Raw genomic sequence first — 18,913 nt, 5'->3', positions numbered from 1 at the left:
CCGCGACCTTCCGTACGACAGCCTTGCGCTCTAACCGCTCAGCTATCCGGACACTGGATAATGGAATGCGAGAAATTATTCGGCAAAAAAAAATTCAATAGGGCGAAGATAGCACCTCTTGCCTCCGTCTGAAACTTAACTAGTCTTGTTAGCACTGATGAAGGGAACAAGTGGTTCGCCAAATATTGGTATTTGCAAGATAAATAAATGAACACTAGCGAATAGGAAAACTTCAAAAAACTGTACTTACTGCAAAATTCGAGATGGAACAAGTTTTGGAAATTTGAAAGACCTCTAAAGCAACCAGGAGCAAATCAATCCCATCTCTAAGAGTTGAAGGAAACCTACTATAATAAACAGTGATTTGGAAAAAGCCAAGTACTTCCAATAGCCGTAGTCCGTTATCATCCTTAATTTTATGGAAACTATGGGAACCGACCAATTGTCTACATTCGACGCACGAATTTGATTTCATATCTGGAGAAGGTTTCCAGGATCCCCCCCCCCCCCCAACGTTCTATGCGAAAATGTGCAAACAGTACATTTTTTTCTTTGTCGAGTTCGTCGTTTTGTAGTCAATCCTGCCCGAGAGTCCTTTGATGGTTTGTGTGGTATTTTACGGAAAGGGTTGTTATTCCTACACTTGTTAGTCTTACACTGCTTCTATTCGTGTTAGGTTTACTTTTACTCTTCTCCTTCTGCAGTTTTTCGTTGAGAACGGACACCTAGCGATCACCCCGTGCAGATGAAAATGGAATTTGGTGACCAAATTGTTGATGTTAGTTTAGCAGGCATTTCTCAGGTGTTCCTTCTTTAGTCTTTGTAACTTTCAGAGGTATGGCTGGCTCGCCTTTATCGATTGCGCCATGTTACTCGGTCATAGACTTAATCTGGATGAAGCTTTCAAATCATCACGCAGCGTATCAATCCATCATTGTTGCGGTCGACCTTTTAGTCGTTTACCATTGACTTCAATGTTCCGGCCAATCTTGGCAAGTGAGTTCTTGTCAGTGCAAATTGTAAGTCCATACTATCGAAGAGGCTCTTTTCAAAATGTTTCCATGATCGGTACAACCCCATATCGATCGCCGATGTCCTCTTTCGGATATATGGACAGTAGTCTTTGCTTTCATAACCATTAGGTACCGTTCATTGTCTTTTATAGTTGGCCAGCACCTCGAAACACAGCGGGTAAATTTTGTGTCTTGTGGAAAGCTCCTTGATTCAAGTTCTGCTAATGCATCAAGCAGTTTCTTAAAAAGGTTCACCACTGGTATATAGCATTGGTCCAAGATATTCAAATCATTCAGCTCTCGGCAAAAAACTGTCACTGAAAATAATAGTGCTTGTTTCACTGGGGTCGGTTGTCAAAAATTCTGTTTTATGCAGATCAAAGCTCAGTCTCTCAGTCTGTGTTAGTCCCTCAGTGCTCGAGATCAGCTTTGTTTTCAAACGCTAAGAAAACATGATCTACATAAAGTGGTGTATACAGCGTTGGATTTCCGGTCTAACAGTGCCCATAAAAACAACAAAGAGTAATGTCGAGAGGGCACTTCCTTAATGAATACCCACAGATACATGAAGCGGGTTTGATATACCTGCCACATGTTCAACTTTGCTTTTTGGATCACGGTAGAGAAATTTAACACCATCGCAGAAGTTACCAAATGAGTTTCTGTGGCATGTTGTCAAACGCCTTCTTTAGATTCAGAAATGCAATATAGAGAGGACTATTGCTTCTCACGGAATACAGTTATGAATCTCCATCGTATGGAACAACAATCGAATCGGACGATAATCAGAGCATGCTGCAGCACTGCCCTTCTTTTTCCGTATTGGAATGTTCGTGCTTTCTTGGCAACTGGAGGGTGTTCTTTCCTCAGTAAGGCGATTGAAGAACTTACTAAGCCATAATAATGAGTTTTCCAGAAAGTTCATTAGTATATTGTATGTCAGGGCCAAAATCGGACGCCTTTCCTTATCTGGCGAGAATAACGATTCAATGACAACCCTGCCTGCTTTTCTACGGGATATTCCATCACGTGAGCGGCAAGCTTTTGATTATCATTATAATTAATTAAAGAGAATAAAAACCACGAAATCATATCCAAGAATTCCTATCATATCGACCCTTAATTCAGTTACTAAAGACCGATAATAAATAAAAGCTTTTCTTCCTTATTTTCATCTCGTGTAAAATATTGTACAGAAAAAGGAAAACAAGCTTGTGATTCCAGATTCAACATGGTAGGCCAATAAGATATTAATCCAACCCATATACACCTAGCATTATGAAATGGAAATAACGTAGCAGTAAATATTTGTTTGCCGATAATTTCCCCAAATCTGGGAGAATGATAAACTTGTTTCGTGGTATCAGTATCTAAGATATTAACTGAATAAATTCTTAAATAAACATTAATATCAGAAATATAACAACTCGAATCTTCGAAATATGTATTCAATTCGATTTACTCTTTAATTAGATTCTTGCCGATGAAAATTAGTATATATAGTATAGTGTATATAATTCATAGATAAATATTTATATTTTTTTCTGGTATACATGTTGTCCTATGGCTCTTCTGAATGTGTTAGGTCTGTTTTCATTCATTTTTTAGATAAGATTTTTTAATTAGCACTTCGCTGATAAAAGGTAAATATTACAATTATATCTACATTTGAATTACTCAGATTAATTAAAGGTAAATATTATTCAAGAGCAAATTATTGATTGGTCTTTCGAATAATCTGGTAGTTATCAGGGAAGCTCTATCCACTTTTGGTGGACCCCACCAGGATAATTTCCCTATATTTAATGCGATGTGCATGAATGCTAATGAGGTGATCAAATGACAACTCTTCCTTTGGCACTTCATGGCCTACAACATATGAGATGCAAAAGTGGAGTAGTCACCCTGATGTTGAAGGAGAAAGGAGCAATCTGAACTAATTTTGCTTAGTTTTTGGTCTTGTCTTAATCGCGGTTTCGCTTTACTCCCGGTTTCGACCGTTCTTGTGAAAACATACTACTATAGTGTACCGGTACGGTCTTGAATGAAGTGCTCTAACACATTTCAAGGCCCTGATCCAATATGGATTGCTGCGCCAACGATTATTATATTATTATTCCTTACAATACGCTGTAAAGAGACATGGGAGCGTCACTATACGCTAAAATCGAAGTAGGCGAGCAAAGATCAGCGAATAATACAAGAGGTAAGACTAAGAAAGGCCAAAATGCATTTAATTTACTAATAGAAACCCACATTATAACCATCATAAGCCTCCTGATCACCCGATTAAGATATAATACATACTTATTATCGACAGCAAGAACATTAGGATCTGCATTAAGCATTACCTAGCGTTAAACTGGAAAATTCCAGGTCTAATGAGGGTCGGAAGGCAGACCTAACTCGCGTGGCTACAAAATTACCTCATGCAACTCCTGCAGTTTCTGCAGTTTTATTACGTTCCCTCATTTTCAAACCACCAGAATCTGAGTGTTTTCCATTAAATTAGAGGACAAAGCAATATATCAGGACTTTAGGGAGTGAGAAAATGGGAATTATAGAGATTTCAAAGAATGGCATCCGTTTTGAGTTAATCGAGCGACCTTACCGTCTTCGTTCGATGAAAGGAGATTAGTTGAAAGCTCAAATGGGACTACATATTACATCGTCCCCTGTTACAATTAGGATAAAGTGTACACTGGCTTGAGAGTAGATCTACCAAGAATTCAGTTGAGTTCTCCAAGGCTTTTTAATTGATTGGAGAAATCGATGAAGACGAAACCTTAGTGTCTTGTGACATTAAGGCTCTTTTTTCAAGTATCCCAGTCAAAAAAGCGACCGCTTTAGTAGCTTCTTCAACAGTATGAGGATCCATAATAGACAATAGGCTAAAACAATACATGTTAAAATATGTATGGAAGAAAACTACTTCACTATCAGGGGTGAGTATTATAAACAACTAAAAGGAGCCCTTTTCCTCCCTTCCCTTTCCCTTTTTTCTCGTTCATCAGTGAAATATTCATGACCAACCTGGAAGCAAAGCTAACTTCGGCAGATCGGATGCCAAGATTTTAGAGAAGGTATATGGACGATATCTGCGCTGTCTTCAAACAAGATGATGTGGGAAGATCGCTCAACTTCCTTAATAGACTGCACGTCAGTATTAAGTTTACTCTGGAGATGAAAAGGAAGGCTGTTGAAAGGAAATCAAAAGAAAGTAGACCTGGAAATCTACAGAGAACCGACGAGCACCAGACGAGTTATCTCCAGCCCTTCGAACCACGGTTATCAGCACAAAGTCGCCTAATTCAACTACATGATTAATCGAGTAGTAACTCTTCCCATTTCCGCGGAGGGAGTGAGGAAAGAGACGGTTATTCCGACAATGCCAGCAGTAGCAAAAGAAAAAGGATGCTACAATGGCAAGCACTCAGTAAGCTGACCCCAGAGCAACAGCGCAGACGGATAATAGTTTTGGATTTCAACGAAATTTCGCTTTCGCTGAAAACAAGAGTGGAAGACACAGTTAGGACGTCATCTTCAGCAGCAACGCAAAACCCTTCTAGGATCGACCAACGATCCTATCAATCAAATGGCTAAGTCTGGGGTATACGAAAATTCCTGTGATAATTGCAGGAAAGTATACATCGGGCAAACAAAAAGGAACGTGGAAATACGTCTTAGGGAACACTTAATGGAAGTAGAACTGGCAGAAAAAAGGGTTGGTCGACTTTCAGATCAAATGTAGCGGATAATATCATCTTAAATAAACACAGGATTTCTAGGGATAACGCTAACTTGGTGAACTGCATAAGCGATATGAAGAAATTAGACGTAACCTGAAGTATAGAAATTTACAAAACACGGAAGAATACTTCTAAACGGGGATCAAGGCAACGGCTGCACCTGGCTCTTCAAATTCATCAGGAGGTGCACTCACGGGCAACATTATAATATCTATTCCGTCTGCGAGACTAATGAGGTTTTATTCATTTCGCAATACCAAGGAAAGTAAGTATAAATGGAATATGGATTTCTTCACTCATCCAAGCCTAAGCACTAAAGAAGGCGACAAGTAGTCGCTGAAATATGCATATCTTCTCCTACCGGGAAGGCGACGACAGAGCAAAGCACCGCAGAAAGAAGACACCTCTATTTGGGAATAAGGATATGGGCATCACTTCATTACCAAGTGTGGCAATATCGGAAGAACTCATATGTGGTAGGTAATACTTTGATGGTTTTACATTATTATTTACCTTATATATATACCTTTCCCACTAGGAATACAGCCGGTACGTTCTTAGGTGATCGAGTTAACGAGGAAGATATCAATAAAAGTGATCCGCTTCAAATAACAAGTAGCACGTATACGCAAGCAGTAACCTCTTTTCGAATCGCTGGTGTGGGAGTTTCTTCAAAGTGTCAGATGGACAATGTTTGTCGAAATAAATATTAAAAAGCGGATTGAAGTCCAAGTTTGATAATCTAGGTTTTGGACTCTCTTCTTCTTCTTCTTCAGCCTTTGTCCCGTTCACAAGCAGGGTCGGCTCGTCGTGATCGGCTTCGCTATTTGGCTCTATCGAATGCCTGATCTGGGTGCAATATCGAGGCTTTCAAATCCCCAGCCAGTGTATCAAGCCACCGTTGCTTAGGTCTGCCTTTTGGTCGTTTACCATCGACTTCGATGTTCAGACCAATCTTTGCAAGTGAATTCTCGTTTGCACGAATTGCGTGACCATACCATCGAAGACGCCTCTCTCGCAACTTTTCCACGATCGGTGCCACCCCATAACGATCGCGGATATCCTCATTTCGGACGTGATCTAAACGTGTGACGCCACTAGTCCAACGTAGCATCTTCGTCTCCATTACCGCAAGACGTCGTTCATTATCTTTTATGGTCGGCCAAAACTCAGAACCATAGAGAGCGACTGGACGGACGACATTGCGGTAAATTTTAGATTTGAGACGTTCGTTGATACGTCGATCACAAAGGACACAAGTTGTGGAACGCCACTTCATCCAGGTTGCGTTAATGCGTGAAGCAATTTCATAACGCAGCTCTCCATTGGCTGATAGCGTTGACCCGAGGTATTTAAATCTCTCAGTTCTGGGCAGATCACTGCCGCTGACAGTGATTGTACCTGTTTCATGGGGATCGGTCTTCAAAAATTCAGTTTTGTTTAAATTCAATCTGAGACCGTGTTGTATGAGGCGATCATTCCATTTTTGAACTGTAGTTATGAGGCTACTTTAAACTGACTCCAGCAGTCAATCCCAGCTCTTATTTCCAAGCTAAGTAGGTCAATGCATTTCGGATGTTGGGTGCGTGGTTCTCGACAGGGAACATCATCCGTACGTCGGGCGAAGAGAACCCCTGAAGGGAGCAAATTTTATTTGGACGGGGAGAAACGATTATGGTCTCAAATTAAGGAGAGCACTTTGCAACATCTTAAGTGAGCATCTCACAATGGATCTGCGCGCAAAGAATACAACAATATACAGCAGGCTGTTAGTTTGATTGCCAGTTGGTGCCTCATGCTCGTGTGTGCACTATGAAATTATTCATAAAAAGGAAGAAAGTGAATGGTATTTGTTTTCTAGAGATGAGGGGATAAGTCGTCAACTCTCCGAAGAAATGAAATATCTGAGAATATTTCTTTGAGACAAATATGTAGAGGCGAAGAAGAAACAGATTCTGACAATTATGGGTTGCACAAAAGGTAATGTGGACATACATTGCTAACATTAGACCAATGTTCGGTTATGGGTTCGTGGTCGAGAAGGTTAAAGTGAGATAAAGGGTCCTCTGTAAGCTGGTGGTTTGGTTTGGTTTGGTTTGTACGTATTCAGAGCGCTGTAATAAGAGCAACTCATAGAAAAGTTAATTTGGGACTATGGAGGAACAACGGACGCGAGGGGCACAGAGTCTTAGAAGAGATATTGGGGGAATTGAATCCAGTTCATTTTCGGTAAACAACGTACAGAACCAGAAGTTCAAAAACAGACCAAGGTTCTGGAGCAAGAGTCTAAATATGCGCACTGTCGCACTGTAGCGATAGTCAAGTTGATCTGAGGGCATTACTCATTTTAAAAATCGTTCAAAAATATAAAAACAGTTGAAACTTCATTTCGAGATTCAAAAAGTAGTTGTACCTTATGGTACCTGTTCATACTGGCATAGAGGGAAATGAAATCTCTGATGCCATAGCAAAAGAGGTTTCAATTTCTTCTATACTGAGACCAGAGCTAACAATTGGAGTGTTAGTATCAAACTAGAAATAAGTTTAACTTAGGGACATGTGGCAGGGACTAAATGTGGCTGCAGATACCGAACTTTCCTTCTCGGAACCAAAAAAAATGCAGTAAGACCTTCAGAAATATTATTGACGTTCTGAGTGGCCATAATTCGCTAGGTGATACAAAGTGATATGTGTTGATCTCGTAATGAAGAAGTGATACCTTTCGTTTTTGAACACCCTAACTATACACGGATCTGAAGAGTTTTCGTGCAGACGTTCGACGGACAATGGACCATTACGGTCTGAGGGCTCTCAAACTCTATCTCTCCTTTACCCCATGAATGCGTACAAAAAGTCTAGATGCTTAACGGGTACGAATTAAAACAATTCCATGGTTAGCAGAGCCTTACAGAGCTTGACGTATTATCAAAATTACTATGTGCTCCCCCGCAATACAACCTGGAAAGCACAATCCAGTTTAAGAGTGAAATCCCCCGAAAACTGTTAGTTCTAAGGGGAAAAGAAGATGCAATTTGTGTTTTGGTCGCAAACGAACGCGATTTGTGTTTGTCAGATTGTTAAATTGGCTTGATATTTATGGAATCGATATATTGCTCAATATGAAATTTCCAGCTTACATGTAAAAGCACGAGTACAATTCATATCAAAATTTAGTGCATCCGCTTATAATCAACTGTTCACCACTTTATCGGCTTCATGCCACAAAACAACTTCAGCTTATCGTTTATAAACCGTAATCAGCGAAAATCAGCTGTTGTTTAAATTGTCTGACGACAAAGTTAAATAAACACAATCATAACATGGGCACACTACACATACGATAATCTATTTAAAGCTCTAGAACTTTCACTTTTCTTCGAGTTCGTATAAACCCGTAAACAATATTCTAATCACATTCGAAACAGCCTTTACGTAACGCATTCGAAATACTATTTATTATTACAAATATATAATATTACGTTGGCTAGACTAGAGACAGGCTCGTCTACTACATATTCTATCTAATGTGCAAGTTTATCTTATCTAATCAGCTGCGTTGGGAAAATGAGCTAAAAGTTATACTTAAAAGGCAGAACGATACAAATAAAATAAAAACATGTGAACGCCGGGGAAAAACATAAAAAAAAGTCTAAAGCCGGACAATGATGAAATCTTATCGGGGTATATTGAACAAAAACAAAATACTAGAACGTAACCAAATAATAGATGACTGACTAGCCGGTTAACTGATAAGGAACTCTGCCTGATATCTGTGAGCTTTATCAGCTGAACTAATGATTGTTTTTATTGACAAGCGTCTACTCCAATGAGAAGATAAAATCTCTGAGTTCACATCTAATGATGGAAAAATTTAAGATTTAAGTAGGACTACCCCGTTCAGAAAACCAAAAAGAGCATACTCCTCCTTCTTGGTTCTCCATGAACACAAAACTGGGAACTCTAGGACATATTTTTCCTACATACACCTTTTTATAATCGAGCTGATTTTCCGTTGAATCCCGAAATTAGTTTGGTGCTCTGTGACCTCAAAGATCTCATACAATACTTCGTATGAGATCTGTTAATCAGAATTCTATATATTCGAGGGAAGTATTTGCCCTCCAGAAACGATGACACTTAGTTGTCAAGTTGAAAAACACCTTCGATAGGTGTGGAACCTTCCAGAAGTTAGAACTCCTCCTCCATTCTGGCTTCAGAGAACTGATCCAGCCTTAGACTGCACTAGGAAGAGGCCTTCTCAATACGTGGGTCCTCAAATACTGTCCTCTTGGGTGTTTTCGCTCAGTTGTGGCTTACTTCAGCAAATGATTTACTCGTTTCACTGCTTATGCCATTTCTTTCATACTGTTTCTGATCCGAGCACACCTGGTTGTCCAATGTTAAGTAGGACGCAAATTCAATTCCAAGGTTTCTCCTTAAAACTACAAACCTAACCAGTTCCTTACCTACTTCTGGGGACTCGTCCAAACTAAATCGATCGACGCACTTTCTACACCTATCACGTTTTCTCAAGAATTGCGGTCAATCATGGGGATAAGGCTATATGCCTACATTCTTCGCCTGCTTCCATACCAGGCAAGTATAGGTACAACTGGCGTGCCTCATTGCCACCAACATGAACCGGGATCATCCGTACAATAATGCATGATGCTTTGTAGGATATTGTTCAGTTGTTTGCAATGAGCTTAGCCGGTATGTAGCTTAGAAACCCTCAAGGGTATTGAGAACTGATGCACACACTGGTGTCGTATAGAACAGAACTGAACCGATTGCTGGTGACAAAAGCAACCTATCCATTACATTGCCCACATTTAGAAGCATCATTCAGCAGGACGTTCCTTTGAGGTATTTTAATGATAGTTGTGAACGGATAACATGTTCACCAATGGGGACATAAATTTTTTTTTGTTTTCGCCGCTTTGTTATGAGTATTACCTCCTTTTTATGCTCAATGCTTCGTAGCCAAAACTTCACTGCTCAGATGACTTCGCTTGCGTAAATTTCAGTTTCATTCAAACTAACAGTCTGATTAAGCACTTTCGATCGTAAGATACTGTCATTCATGGTATTCTAAAGCAGAGAGCCAAGAACAGACCCCTGTGGGTCACCTGGCTTTATGTTATAGGTCTCTAATTATTCATCTGTATCCTAGCACAGTTTTCTGTGCCGGAAGGAGACCGTGATGGTATGCTTCCACTTTGAAGAGGTGAATAAATTTCGATATCTAAAGTCACTAGTTTGGAGGCCTTTGCATTCAATCATAACTTGTGAGCGGCTCATGAGGACGGTAACTTACTCGCCAAGCGATGCACCAATTTTTCGTTGCGCGTTGTTTGCTACGTATTTCAAGCAGTAACTCTCATTTCTATGTTCGGCTAATTCGTGCCATATTGTCGTTAATCTCTTTCGATCACCAGAAAAACTAGAAAAGCCATAGGAGTCATGTATCTTACCAGATACAATCAACGTGCCTTTAATAGAGAAATAAGTCATGAAACCGGAAGCTAGATGCTTCAGGTATAAATGGTTTTATGTTTCCCTATAAGAGGAACGATGAGTGCATGGCAGCTATTAAATATTCAATTGTGCTTTATTTTTGTAAGACGAGAAAAGTCTGATTGATAGTCAACCTTATACGCTTCCCACTAGGAGTTCAACATTATTAGCGCATGCGGAGAAGCTCACCTACAACATATACTAACAAGTCGGTGTTTCCTTTATAAAGACATTTGCGTGTGAATTTGTCCCGTTAGTACGTAATACGTAATATACGCATATATTATGGCAGAACATGCACTTTTAAGTGATATTGACATTCAAAATCTTGAATTTCCAAAGAAGTGACAACTTTGACCTAACTTTGTTAGTAATAGTGCGATTTCCACCAAACTTGGTAGAATCAAGCTCTATATTATAGCCTACATTGCTGCAAATCTCGGGGTACTAGAATGAACTTAAGGGGGGTCTGAAATAATAAAAAAACCGCTTGTTACTTTTCGTTGGTGTATATATTTATTCTTGCAAATACAGATATTTCGGGAACCACTTGTCTGCTGCAGACTTGTTAGCACTGATGAAGGGAACAAATGGTTCCCGAGATATCTGTATTTGCAAGAATAAATATCTACACCAACGAAAAAGGAACAAGTTTTTTTTTATTTCAGATAATTTATCGTTGGAAACACCGCATAATTACACTCAGTTAAGGAGCCAATTACTGAAAATTATGGTAATATACTATTATTAACTTTATTTGAAGGGATATCGGTATGGAAGGTATTTCAGAGACTAGACACCATATAGTAGCAACCTCTTGATTTTTTCAGATTTTTCGGTTAGTCAGTTTTTGAGAATGGCCCCGTTAAATAAATGTTCACTTTCGACACACAGTTCCCACCTTTCCACCAAATTTGGTGTCAATCGCTGATACAGTCTCCGAGAAAAATGTATGTGATGGACAGACAGACCGTAAACCGATTTTGATAAGGCTTTGTGTTTACACAAAACCTTAAAAAGGGCTAGGGAGAAGTAGATCTTCCATAAATGGAACTTTAATATTTCACTCGAATGTCAATTATTTTCGGTAATTATGACGTCAGCATTTTATTTGCATGCGCTTAAGATGCAGTTTTTTTCTGCGCAAATCACAAGTTTGAACTGCTATAAATTTGATACCAATAAATCGACTTCCTCGAAACTTGGTATTAGGCGCGATACTATCCTCTACGTCTTTGGTACTCCTGGGATGAATTTAAGAGGGTCCGAGTCAATTGGTAATATTCTATTAGTTTATTTGTGCAGATATCGGAATGAGACATATTTTGAGGCCTAAATAAGCGCATCACACTTTTCAAATTTTTGGGGTAGGTAGTTTCCGAATCCTGCTTCACTTTGAGTGTGCACATTTCGAACCGAAATTATCAATTGAACTAGAAATAAAGCATGGACAAACCATTTTCATAACCACCTGAGAAGCGTTATTTTTGCACGACCAGTCGCAAAAAAAAGCCGAACAGCTGGATCAAAGATTGTAACCTAGCAATCGAGTGGGAGAATTCTGCCGGATAATGCATCAACCTCAAAGAATGCAGACATGCATAAAGAGTGGTAAGTCTCGAGGTAAGTATCGAGGAAGAAGTGACTCTTCAGACAGAATAAGGAAGCCTGAAGGAACCAAAAGGTCCATGACTTCGAGAAGTACAGGGAGTAATCACACCAAGCTGACGTTTTACCAAAAAGCCAGCAGAATGAAGGCATATGCACATTGACACTGTTCCTATTGAGGCAAAAAGGAAAATTTGATTTCCGCTCATATGGCATATTGGAACGACGGGTCGAGTATACTAATAAACCGCTCAGCAACCAGAATATCGGTAAATTGGAGGTTTCATCAACTGAAGACGATGGACAAATGCTACTGATAAAATGTGGAGAGGAGCAGTTCAGAAGGTTTTCAACTGACCCGCTGATGACTGGCAACCAGACATTAGTGGCACCATTCATAAGCGAGAGATATCACTTAGAGCAACAATGATAAAGGTACGAATATAATGTTATGGGTATATGGGGCTATCCGTTAAGTAGACCGAAACGGCCAAAAAAGTAGTGGAGAATATCTGATATTCGGTACTCAAATAAGATATTCTTCACTATTTTGCTTGGCCAGCTAGCCCCCATTGGCCCATACTAAAGAGGCTTCACCCCAGGCAAATCAGTAATAAATCAGCTTTTCTCTCTGCAGTGATTGTTGGAAAAACTGAAAAACTGAATCTGGCCAACAGTTCCACCATCTCTTCATCGACTTCAAGGTTGCCTAGCGTAGTCAGGATAAAATTGTATATGACCGTGGTGGAGTTCGGTGTCCTGACAAATACTGATTAAACTGACCCTGACCAATGTGTGAGGCTAGACAAAAGCAGTAAGACCATTGTTAGCAGCAAGGATATGCTTTATCATGTACCCTCTGTGTGTGATCAGTGATACTGATGTAAATATGAATACAGAGGCACTGTCCTTTTGAAGTTCATCCAGCTACTCTTCTATACTGACGATACTGACATAATGGAAATAACAAGGCGAGATGTACAAAACTGTTTTTATCCAAATTCCAAATTATCCAGTAAACATTTCTCCCATCCAAGGCCGAAAGTCATAAGTGATAACAATTATGGTGGAGAAATCTGCGCACGATAGTCAACAGAACCTATTTGAATTTATAAAAACTATTCCGCCCCAAACGTTTCACCATGGGGTCCGACCTTCCATTATATAAGTCGTGGATAGAAGTAACTGGTAGTTTCTGGATTTGTTATTCTAATGAAACTGAAATTAGACTGATGCTGCAATGGGTAAATTTTCTAATCAATATGTCTGCATCAAATGGAATGATGGTGTAGGCTAGGGCTTTATTTTATTCATTCAGGGGGTCATCCCGTGTAAAGGCCGTTTTTTCGCTTTTTTTAGAATTTTTTTGTGAAGAACTGGATAAAGATACAAATACGATTTTTTCACGATAGATTTATTAATATCTTGAGCGTGCATAGTGCATGCCCGATCGCATGGTTCGTTATTGAAACACAGAGCAATTTATACCCCCATCTCCAAAAAAAGGCGGTTTTTTTTTGCTGCCACGCTAGAGGGCGCTACGATCATCTTAAAGGAAAAAAGTAAACGGTATTTTAACGTCAGGACTTAACTACAGTCCGCAAACTAGGATTATTAAAAAATATTAAAAGCTAAATTTTTGGCGCCGTGTTAAACTTTTTTTTGCGAATTTTAGTGTTTGTTTGCGGACCGTAGAAATATGTTCTGAATAAGTCGTGAAAATTTCAAAGATTTTCGTTGGATAGATTTTGTTGGGCTATGGTGGGAGCCGATTTTCAGTATGCAGTTTCGAGAAAAACGCATTTAAAAAGTAGAATGCCATTTTTAGCCATAAAATCTTAACTGATCATTAATCTGCTGTTTAACGCTATAATTTCCGAATGACTTCGAATATCAAAAAATCTCTTTGCCCATATACCTTACACTATATCTAGATATAATTGATGCCAAAAAAAATGAGATAATTAAATTTTCTCTTTTTATACGTTTACGGATTTGTTAAATTAAACTTAAAACTGGTACCCCGAAAGTTTAATTTCAACAATTAACAACAAGTTGTTAAAGGATTTGTCAACCTAGGGAGTCTGTGGAATGCGACAAGGCGTTAAATATCCGTATGGAATTTCAGCGTGTTGTGATCTTAAGCAACAGTTTGACCTGTAATTTAAACAGGCTGCTGAAGGACAAGGGTGCAAAAGTAAATACGCTGTCTAGCAAGTAAGGCTCTAGTAAACCAATATCCTCGAGTATATCTAGATTACACTGCCCTTGGGCGAGACAACGACAAAGTAGAAGTAACGTTGGACCGAAAATTCAGTTATTATCGTGGAAGCAAATAATCAGTCTCTGAAACGAATTGAATACTTTGGTAGTGGAAATTATCAACGAATACGGATTAAAATCTCGCTGTTGAGTATCTGGAATGTTAGAAGGATGTTACAGGTTGTTCTAAATGGCATATGTTGATAATAAAAGTGCTATAAATGCAGCGGCACCTGATGAGTTTTGATGGAGAAGTTACGGAAATATTGAAAAAAAAGTTTTTGATCTCAGACGCGTGCGGAGACGAGCGCATGGCAGGTCGGATGGCAACTGGCTCTGAAGTTAATAAGAGAGTGAGAATAAGAAGAGAAATTATAAACTTCATCCCTATCATTAGGAGGTGAGGTACTCTTGAAACAAGGGTAAATTTATCAACTCCATAATTTATAGGCATGTAAGCCTAGAGTCAAAACTCTTAGAATATAGTGCAAGTCCGCAAAGAGTGATGGCCTTCTACATTCTAGTGTACAATCCGGCCATCATATCGAGTATCTACATGCACTTTATTTGAGTAGGCCCTTTCTTCCTTCAAAAACAGAACGAAATCGGGTCTATTGTGATTATTTTTCTTATATATAGTTCAACAAAAGTTTAATTTACATTTTCAAAATTCTCTGCGTATTATGATTAGATTGTGGATGGCACGTTACCACTAAGTCATACTTCCATGCGAGGTTCTGATGGTGAACCTTGCAGATAAAGTTGTGACGGCTGGTGTTGAAGGCACAGTAGACAATAGACTGGTGTTATGTGCTGCATTTTACATCTTTCTCCTTTTCACAGAGGGATTCTTGTACTAATAAATAGTGCTTCTGTGAAACAGTATACTATTAGCAACCATTTGCTGCTGTGATACCAATACTTGGCGATGAGGCATTTTAATGTGCCTATCCACATGCCGATCTTCTGTTAAACTGAATACAAGGAGGGCATGAAATTGTGATCGGCAGCTCTATTGTGCTGGTTATTATTTGCAAGAACTACCCTTATCCATCTCTGGGAATTCTCTGAATTAGGATCATTTGAACATGATTGTGAAGGAGAATTAGTAATATGGCTTATACGTACAATTAGCACAAATTATAAGCTGCTAATATTCCTGCGGTCCAAAGGAATACAAGTGCATATTTTGCACCTGAAAAGCGTTAACTTCATGCGTATCACGTATCAATATATTCTAGTTAATTTTTTTATTCAATACTTCATTCTGTGCTTTAACTGGTATCAAGAACCGATAAAAATAGCATTTTCCATTTAAATATGCATTTCTGAGGTGTAATAGAAGCAACCGAGTTCCCTTGCTTGTTATTCAACAGTAATATTAAATGTCACACGTCCTAATCTGCATACCTACATACGTGACTTTAACTGAAATTTTTAACATTTTCGCTTTCGCATTTGCTTCATTTGATAGCAAATAATCTGCACTATTTGTACAGTACCGCTCCCTAATGGATGCAAACTATTTGTGTTTCTAATTTATAAAATGCAACACACGCTGAATATCAAAAGTCACCATTCATTCGATTCGATCAGTAAAATCGAAATGCAAAGCGAATAATCTTTTAGTTTTATACGATCATCACGTGATTCGTTAAATACAGCATTTTCCCTCACCTTTGGAATATTATGCAATTTTAGATTTAAATCTTCAGTAGAAGTAGTTTTTCGGTCTCTTAATAGTTTTTGTCTGCATACCATCCATGTCTATGCGTTTTGTTTCAAAGCATTTTTTAGAGCTATCGTTTGCATGTCAAGATCCGTCAAAAATAAGGAAAAAAAAATATCTATCTATTGGTCTCCAGTAGTTTTGGTGATAAATTTGGATTTTATCAGGTGTTTGGTTTCACATGGCTTTTTATATCTTCCTATATTTCTGCACGTTTCATCTGAACTTAGATTATGTCCAATTAGAGAAATTATATTAGCCTCGTGTTAATCTCCTGTGCAGTGTGTGTAGAGCATCTAGATTCCCTATCATATATTTTTTTTATTCTAAATAGCCAAGGAAAAAAAGTCCAATGTTATTATCATCACACTTAAGGGGTTAACCTTACTTGTTGCGCAAAAGGTAGGTCACCCTCATGTATTTTGTTAAGAAAACTTTGAAACTTTTTTGAACGATCATTATATAATGTAAAAGTGCATACATTGAACAACTTTTAATAATTGTTTTATTGAAAAATATTATACAGTTATGCTACAAATGGCCACCAAATAAATGTATCTTTATTTTTATGTTTTAGTTACGTTGACCACAATTGTGTTGAACTGGATCAAATTAAGCAACAAATTTCTATGGATAGTTAAATAACAGCAAAAGCTTGATTGAAGGATTCGAAGAAATGAGCATTTTTCACAAATGACGAGCAGTTAATGGTTCGAATTTTCACTAAAACAAGTCGGAAAACCGAAAGCTACTTGAGTGTTTAGGAAGGTTAAAGATTTTATATATTGCTTATATAGGGTTATGCATTTAGATTATCAATCCATTTAGCTTTAGTCTGATACTGACATCAAAGTTCTTAGAATGCAAGAAATTTCCACAAAAGCAACAAGCTGAACCTTTTCTAATTCTGTCAGTAATGGTGGGATTCCCACCAAACTTGACACTTGATGATTCTAGGATAAACTTAAGATGGGTTCTCAGGAAATCTCTTGAAAATATGTTTATAATAAATATAGTAATATACCATTATTCACTTTATTTAAACAAGTGTCGATATGGAGTATATTTTGGGACCTAGATACCATGTGCATGGACCACAATATTTCTCGAAGTAACTGACCCCTCGCATTCGAAAAGTACTAATCGAGACTTTTCATTTAATTGATTTTTTGAATTCAATTGATACATTATTATTATTTGAAAAAGTATTTTATTATTATTGGATATTGTTATTTGACAAATTGCACCTCGGTTTTGAATATATAGCGCCCCCTCTTAAACCCAACCTGGAACTATGCTACTCACCACATGCAATAGGATTTACAGGCCCCATCCATCCACCAATATTTTTTTTTATTTTTCAGATAAAAGGCGTGTTAAATAGACAGACGGACGAACAGACTGACAGATAGTAAACCGCTCGTGTAGAGCGGAATGAAATTTTTTTTACTTTGACGGAATGAGTCATGAATCCGCTAGTGAGTTAGAGGGTATATATTATATTTATAACACAAACAAGTTTATTGGGTCTTACAAGTTTTACCGTATAAGCTGAAGACTATGACTTAACTGGGATTATCAAGAGTCCTTCCATTTTGTCTAAAAACTAACTTATTAGCTATTATTAGCACTAATTTACAAATAGCTTAGATGATTCCTAAGATTATAAATAACCTCGGAAAAAAGGCGAGAAAAACCTCTTTTAAGTAAAGTATACTAGGCGATCCATACGTCGGGCTTCTCAGGAGAGTGGATTAAATTATATGGCATAGCTAGCTAGCGCAACGTTTACAATAACATAGTACCAAGCCAACGTACTCCAATGATACGACGTCGATAAGTGCTGATGAAGGTTTGGAGCTTTCGAGTAACAGTGGGGTCACTTCCCATGTGCTACGCCCACATAGCAACATAGATACGGCACTAGCACAGAACAGTCTGAAATTTAACTTGGCGTTGAGATAACTGCATTTTCAGATTTTAGGCGAAAGGATGTAAATCCGCCGGGCAACATACAGTTCGGTGTCACCGTCCGCAAGAAATCACGCTTCCAATATATATAAATTGATAGACGTCTTCGATGGTCTACCCATTAATACAGATAGAGATAGTGCGATGACCCGTCAGAATGAGAATATTGGGTTTTTTCGCAATTATCTTCAATCCAAGTCTATTTCCCTCCTTTTCCAACTCCAGAAGCTTTTGGCCAAGGTCTATGGTCCGGTGGGAACGCTGAGAAAGCAAAAGGATGTCATCAGCGATTTCAAGATTTTACCTCGATGCAGCATTTGACATTTTGCGCTATGAAATGCCGCTTTGATAATAGCTCTTAGTTCCTTCGAAATGCCCCTTCAGTCCAAGATGATTTTTAGGATATTGCTGTGGTGAGTGCAGGAGGATCCCGAGCAGAAACCAGTCTGCTCTCTGTCGATCAAACTTTGAGATGTTCTTTGATGCTTTTCAGGATTTTTTTAATTATTATCTTTGCAACAGGGAGCACGTAGTGCATACTGTGAACTCCTCGGCATTTCGCTCAGTATCGGAGTTCGAGCGTGTCACGCTAGCAATCACTTGCAGCGATCAATAGAGCTTGCCATCCCTTACGTTCCACGATGACAATGTTCACCAATATTGTCAGATGAGTTACTCAATTCTGCCACTGTCGAGCGATAGCTAGATCATACAAGCGGTCGATTTTGAACTTGGGGGTCGTAGCTCTCCAGCTCTTGGAGAAGTGGCGCACGTAACATGCAAGCGAACGCAAGCGACCATCTCTTTCGCGGCCGATGTCAGCGCCTCCATATTGCGCATATTCAGGAGAAAACTCCAAAATCTACTTTTGATTGCTCGTACGATATCGGCCAGCTGAAACACAACTGACCTACTTTTAGTTTCGGTGCTCGAGCAATGTACTACAAATGACGAGCCAGTGGAAGTTGCAGAAATCCAAAAACTTCTCATCATTATGATTTCGGTCATTAAGTGCCTGCTTCCCCACCACATGGCCGAACAAGATATTATCAGATCACACCTTA

At 38.7% G+C, this 18,913-nt stretch overlaps 1 protein-coding gene across 4 annotated transcripts in view; it reads right to left on the bottom strand.

The window, feature by feature from the left end:
* LOC119649262 (NEDD8-specific protease 1) overlaps positions 1–18,913 on the bottom strand; it is a 326,154-nt gene that overhangs the window by 47,072 nt on the left and 260,169 nt on the right. Inside the window, exon 1 of one of the 4 annotated variants that reach the window (XM_038051360.1) lies at positions 7,900–7,939. The exons of the other annotated variants lie outside the window; for them this stretch is intronic. Within the exon in view, the coding sequence (XP_037907288.1) occupies positions 7,900–7,924 (25 nt within the window). The 5' untranslated portion in view covers positions 7,925–7,939. Of the gene's footprint in view, positions 1–7,899; positions 7,940–18,913 lie in introns of those variants that run through there. 4 annotated transcript variants of the gene reach the window in all.

This window comes from Hermetia illucens, chromosome 1, assembly GCF_905115235.1.
Source record: "Hermetia illucens chromosome 1, iHerIll2.2.curated.20191125, whole genome shotgun sequence".
Classification (NCBI taxonomy): Eukaryota; Metazoa; Arthropoda; class Insecta; order Diptera; family Stratiomyidae; genus Hermetia; species Hermetia illucens.
Note: the sequence above shows the minus strand (reverse complement) of the source record. Positions and strands in the feature narration are given on the sequence as shown.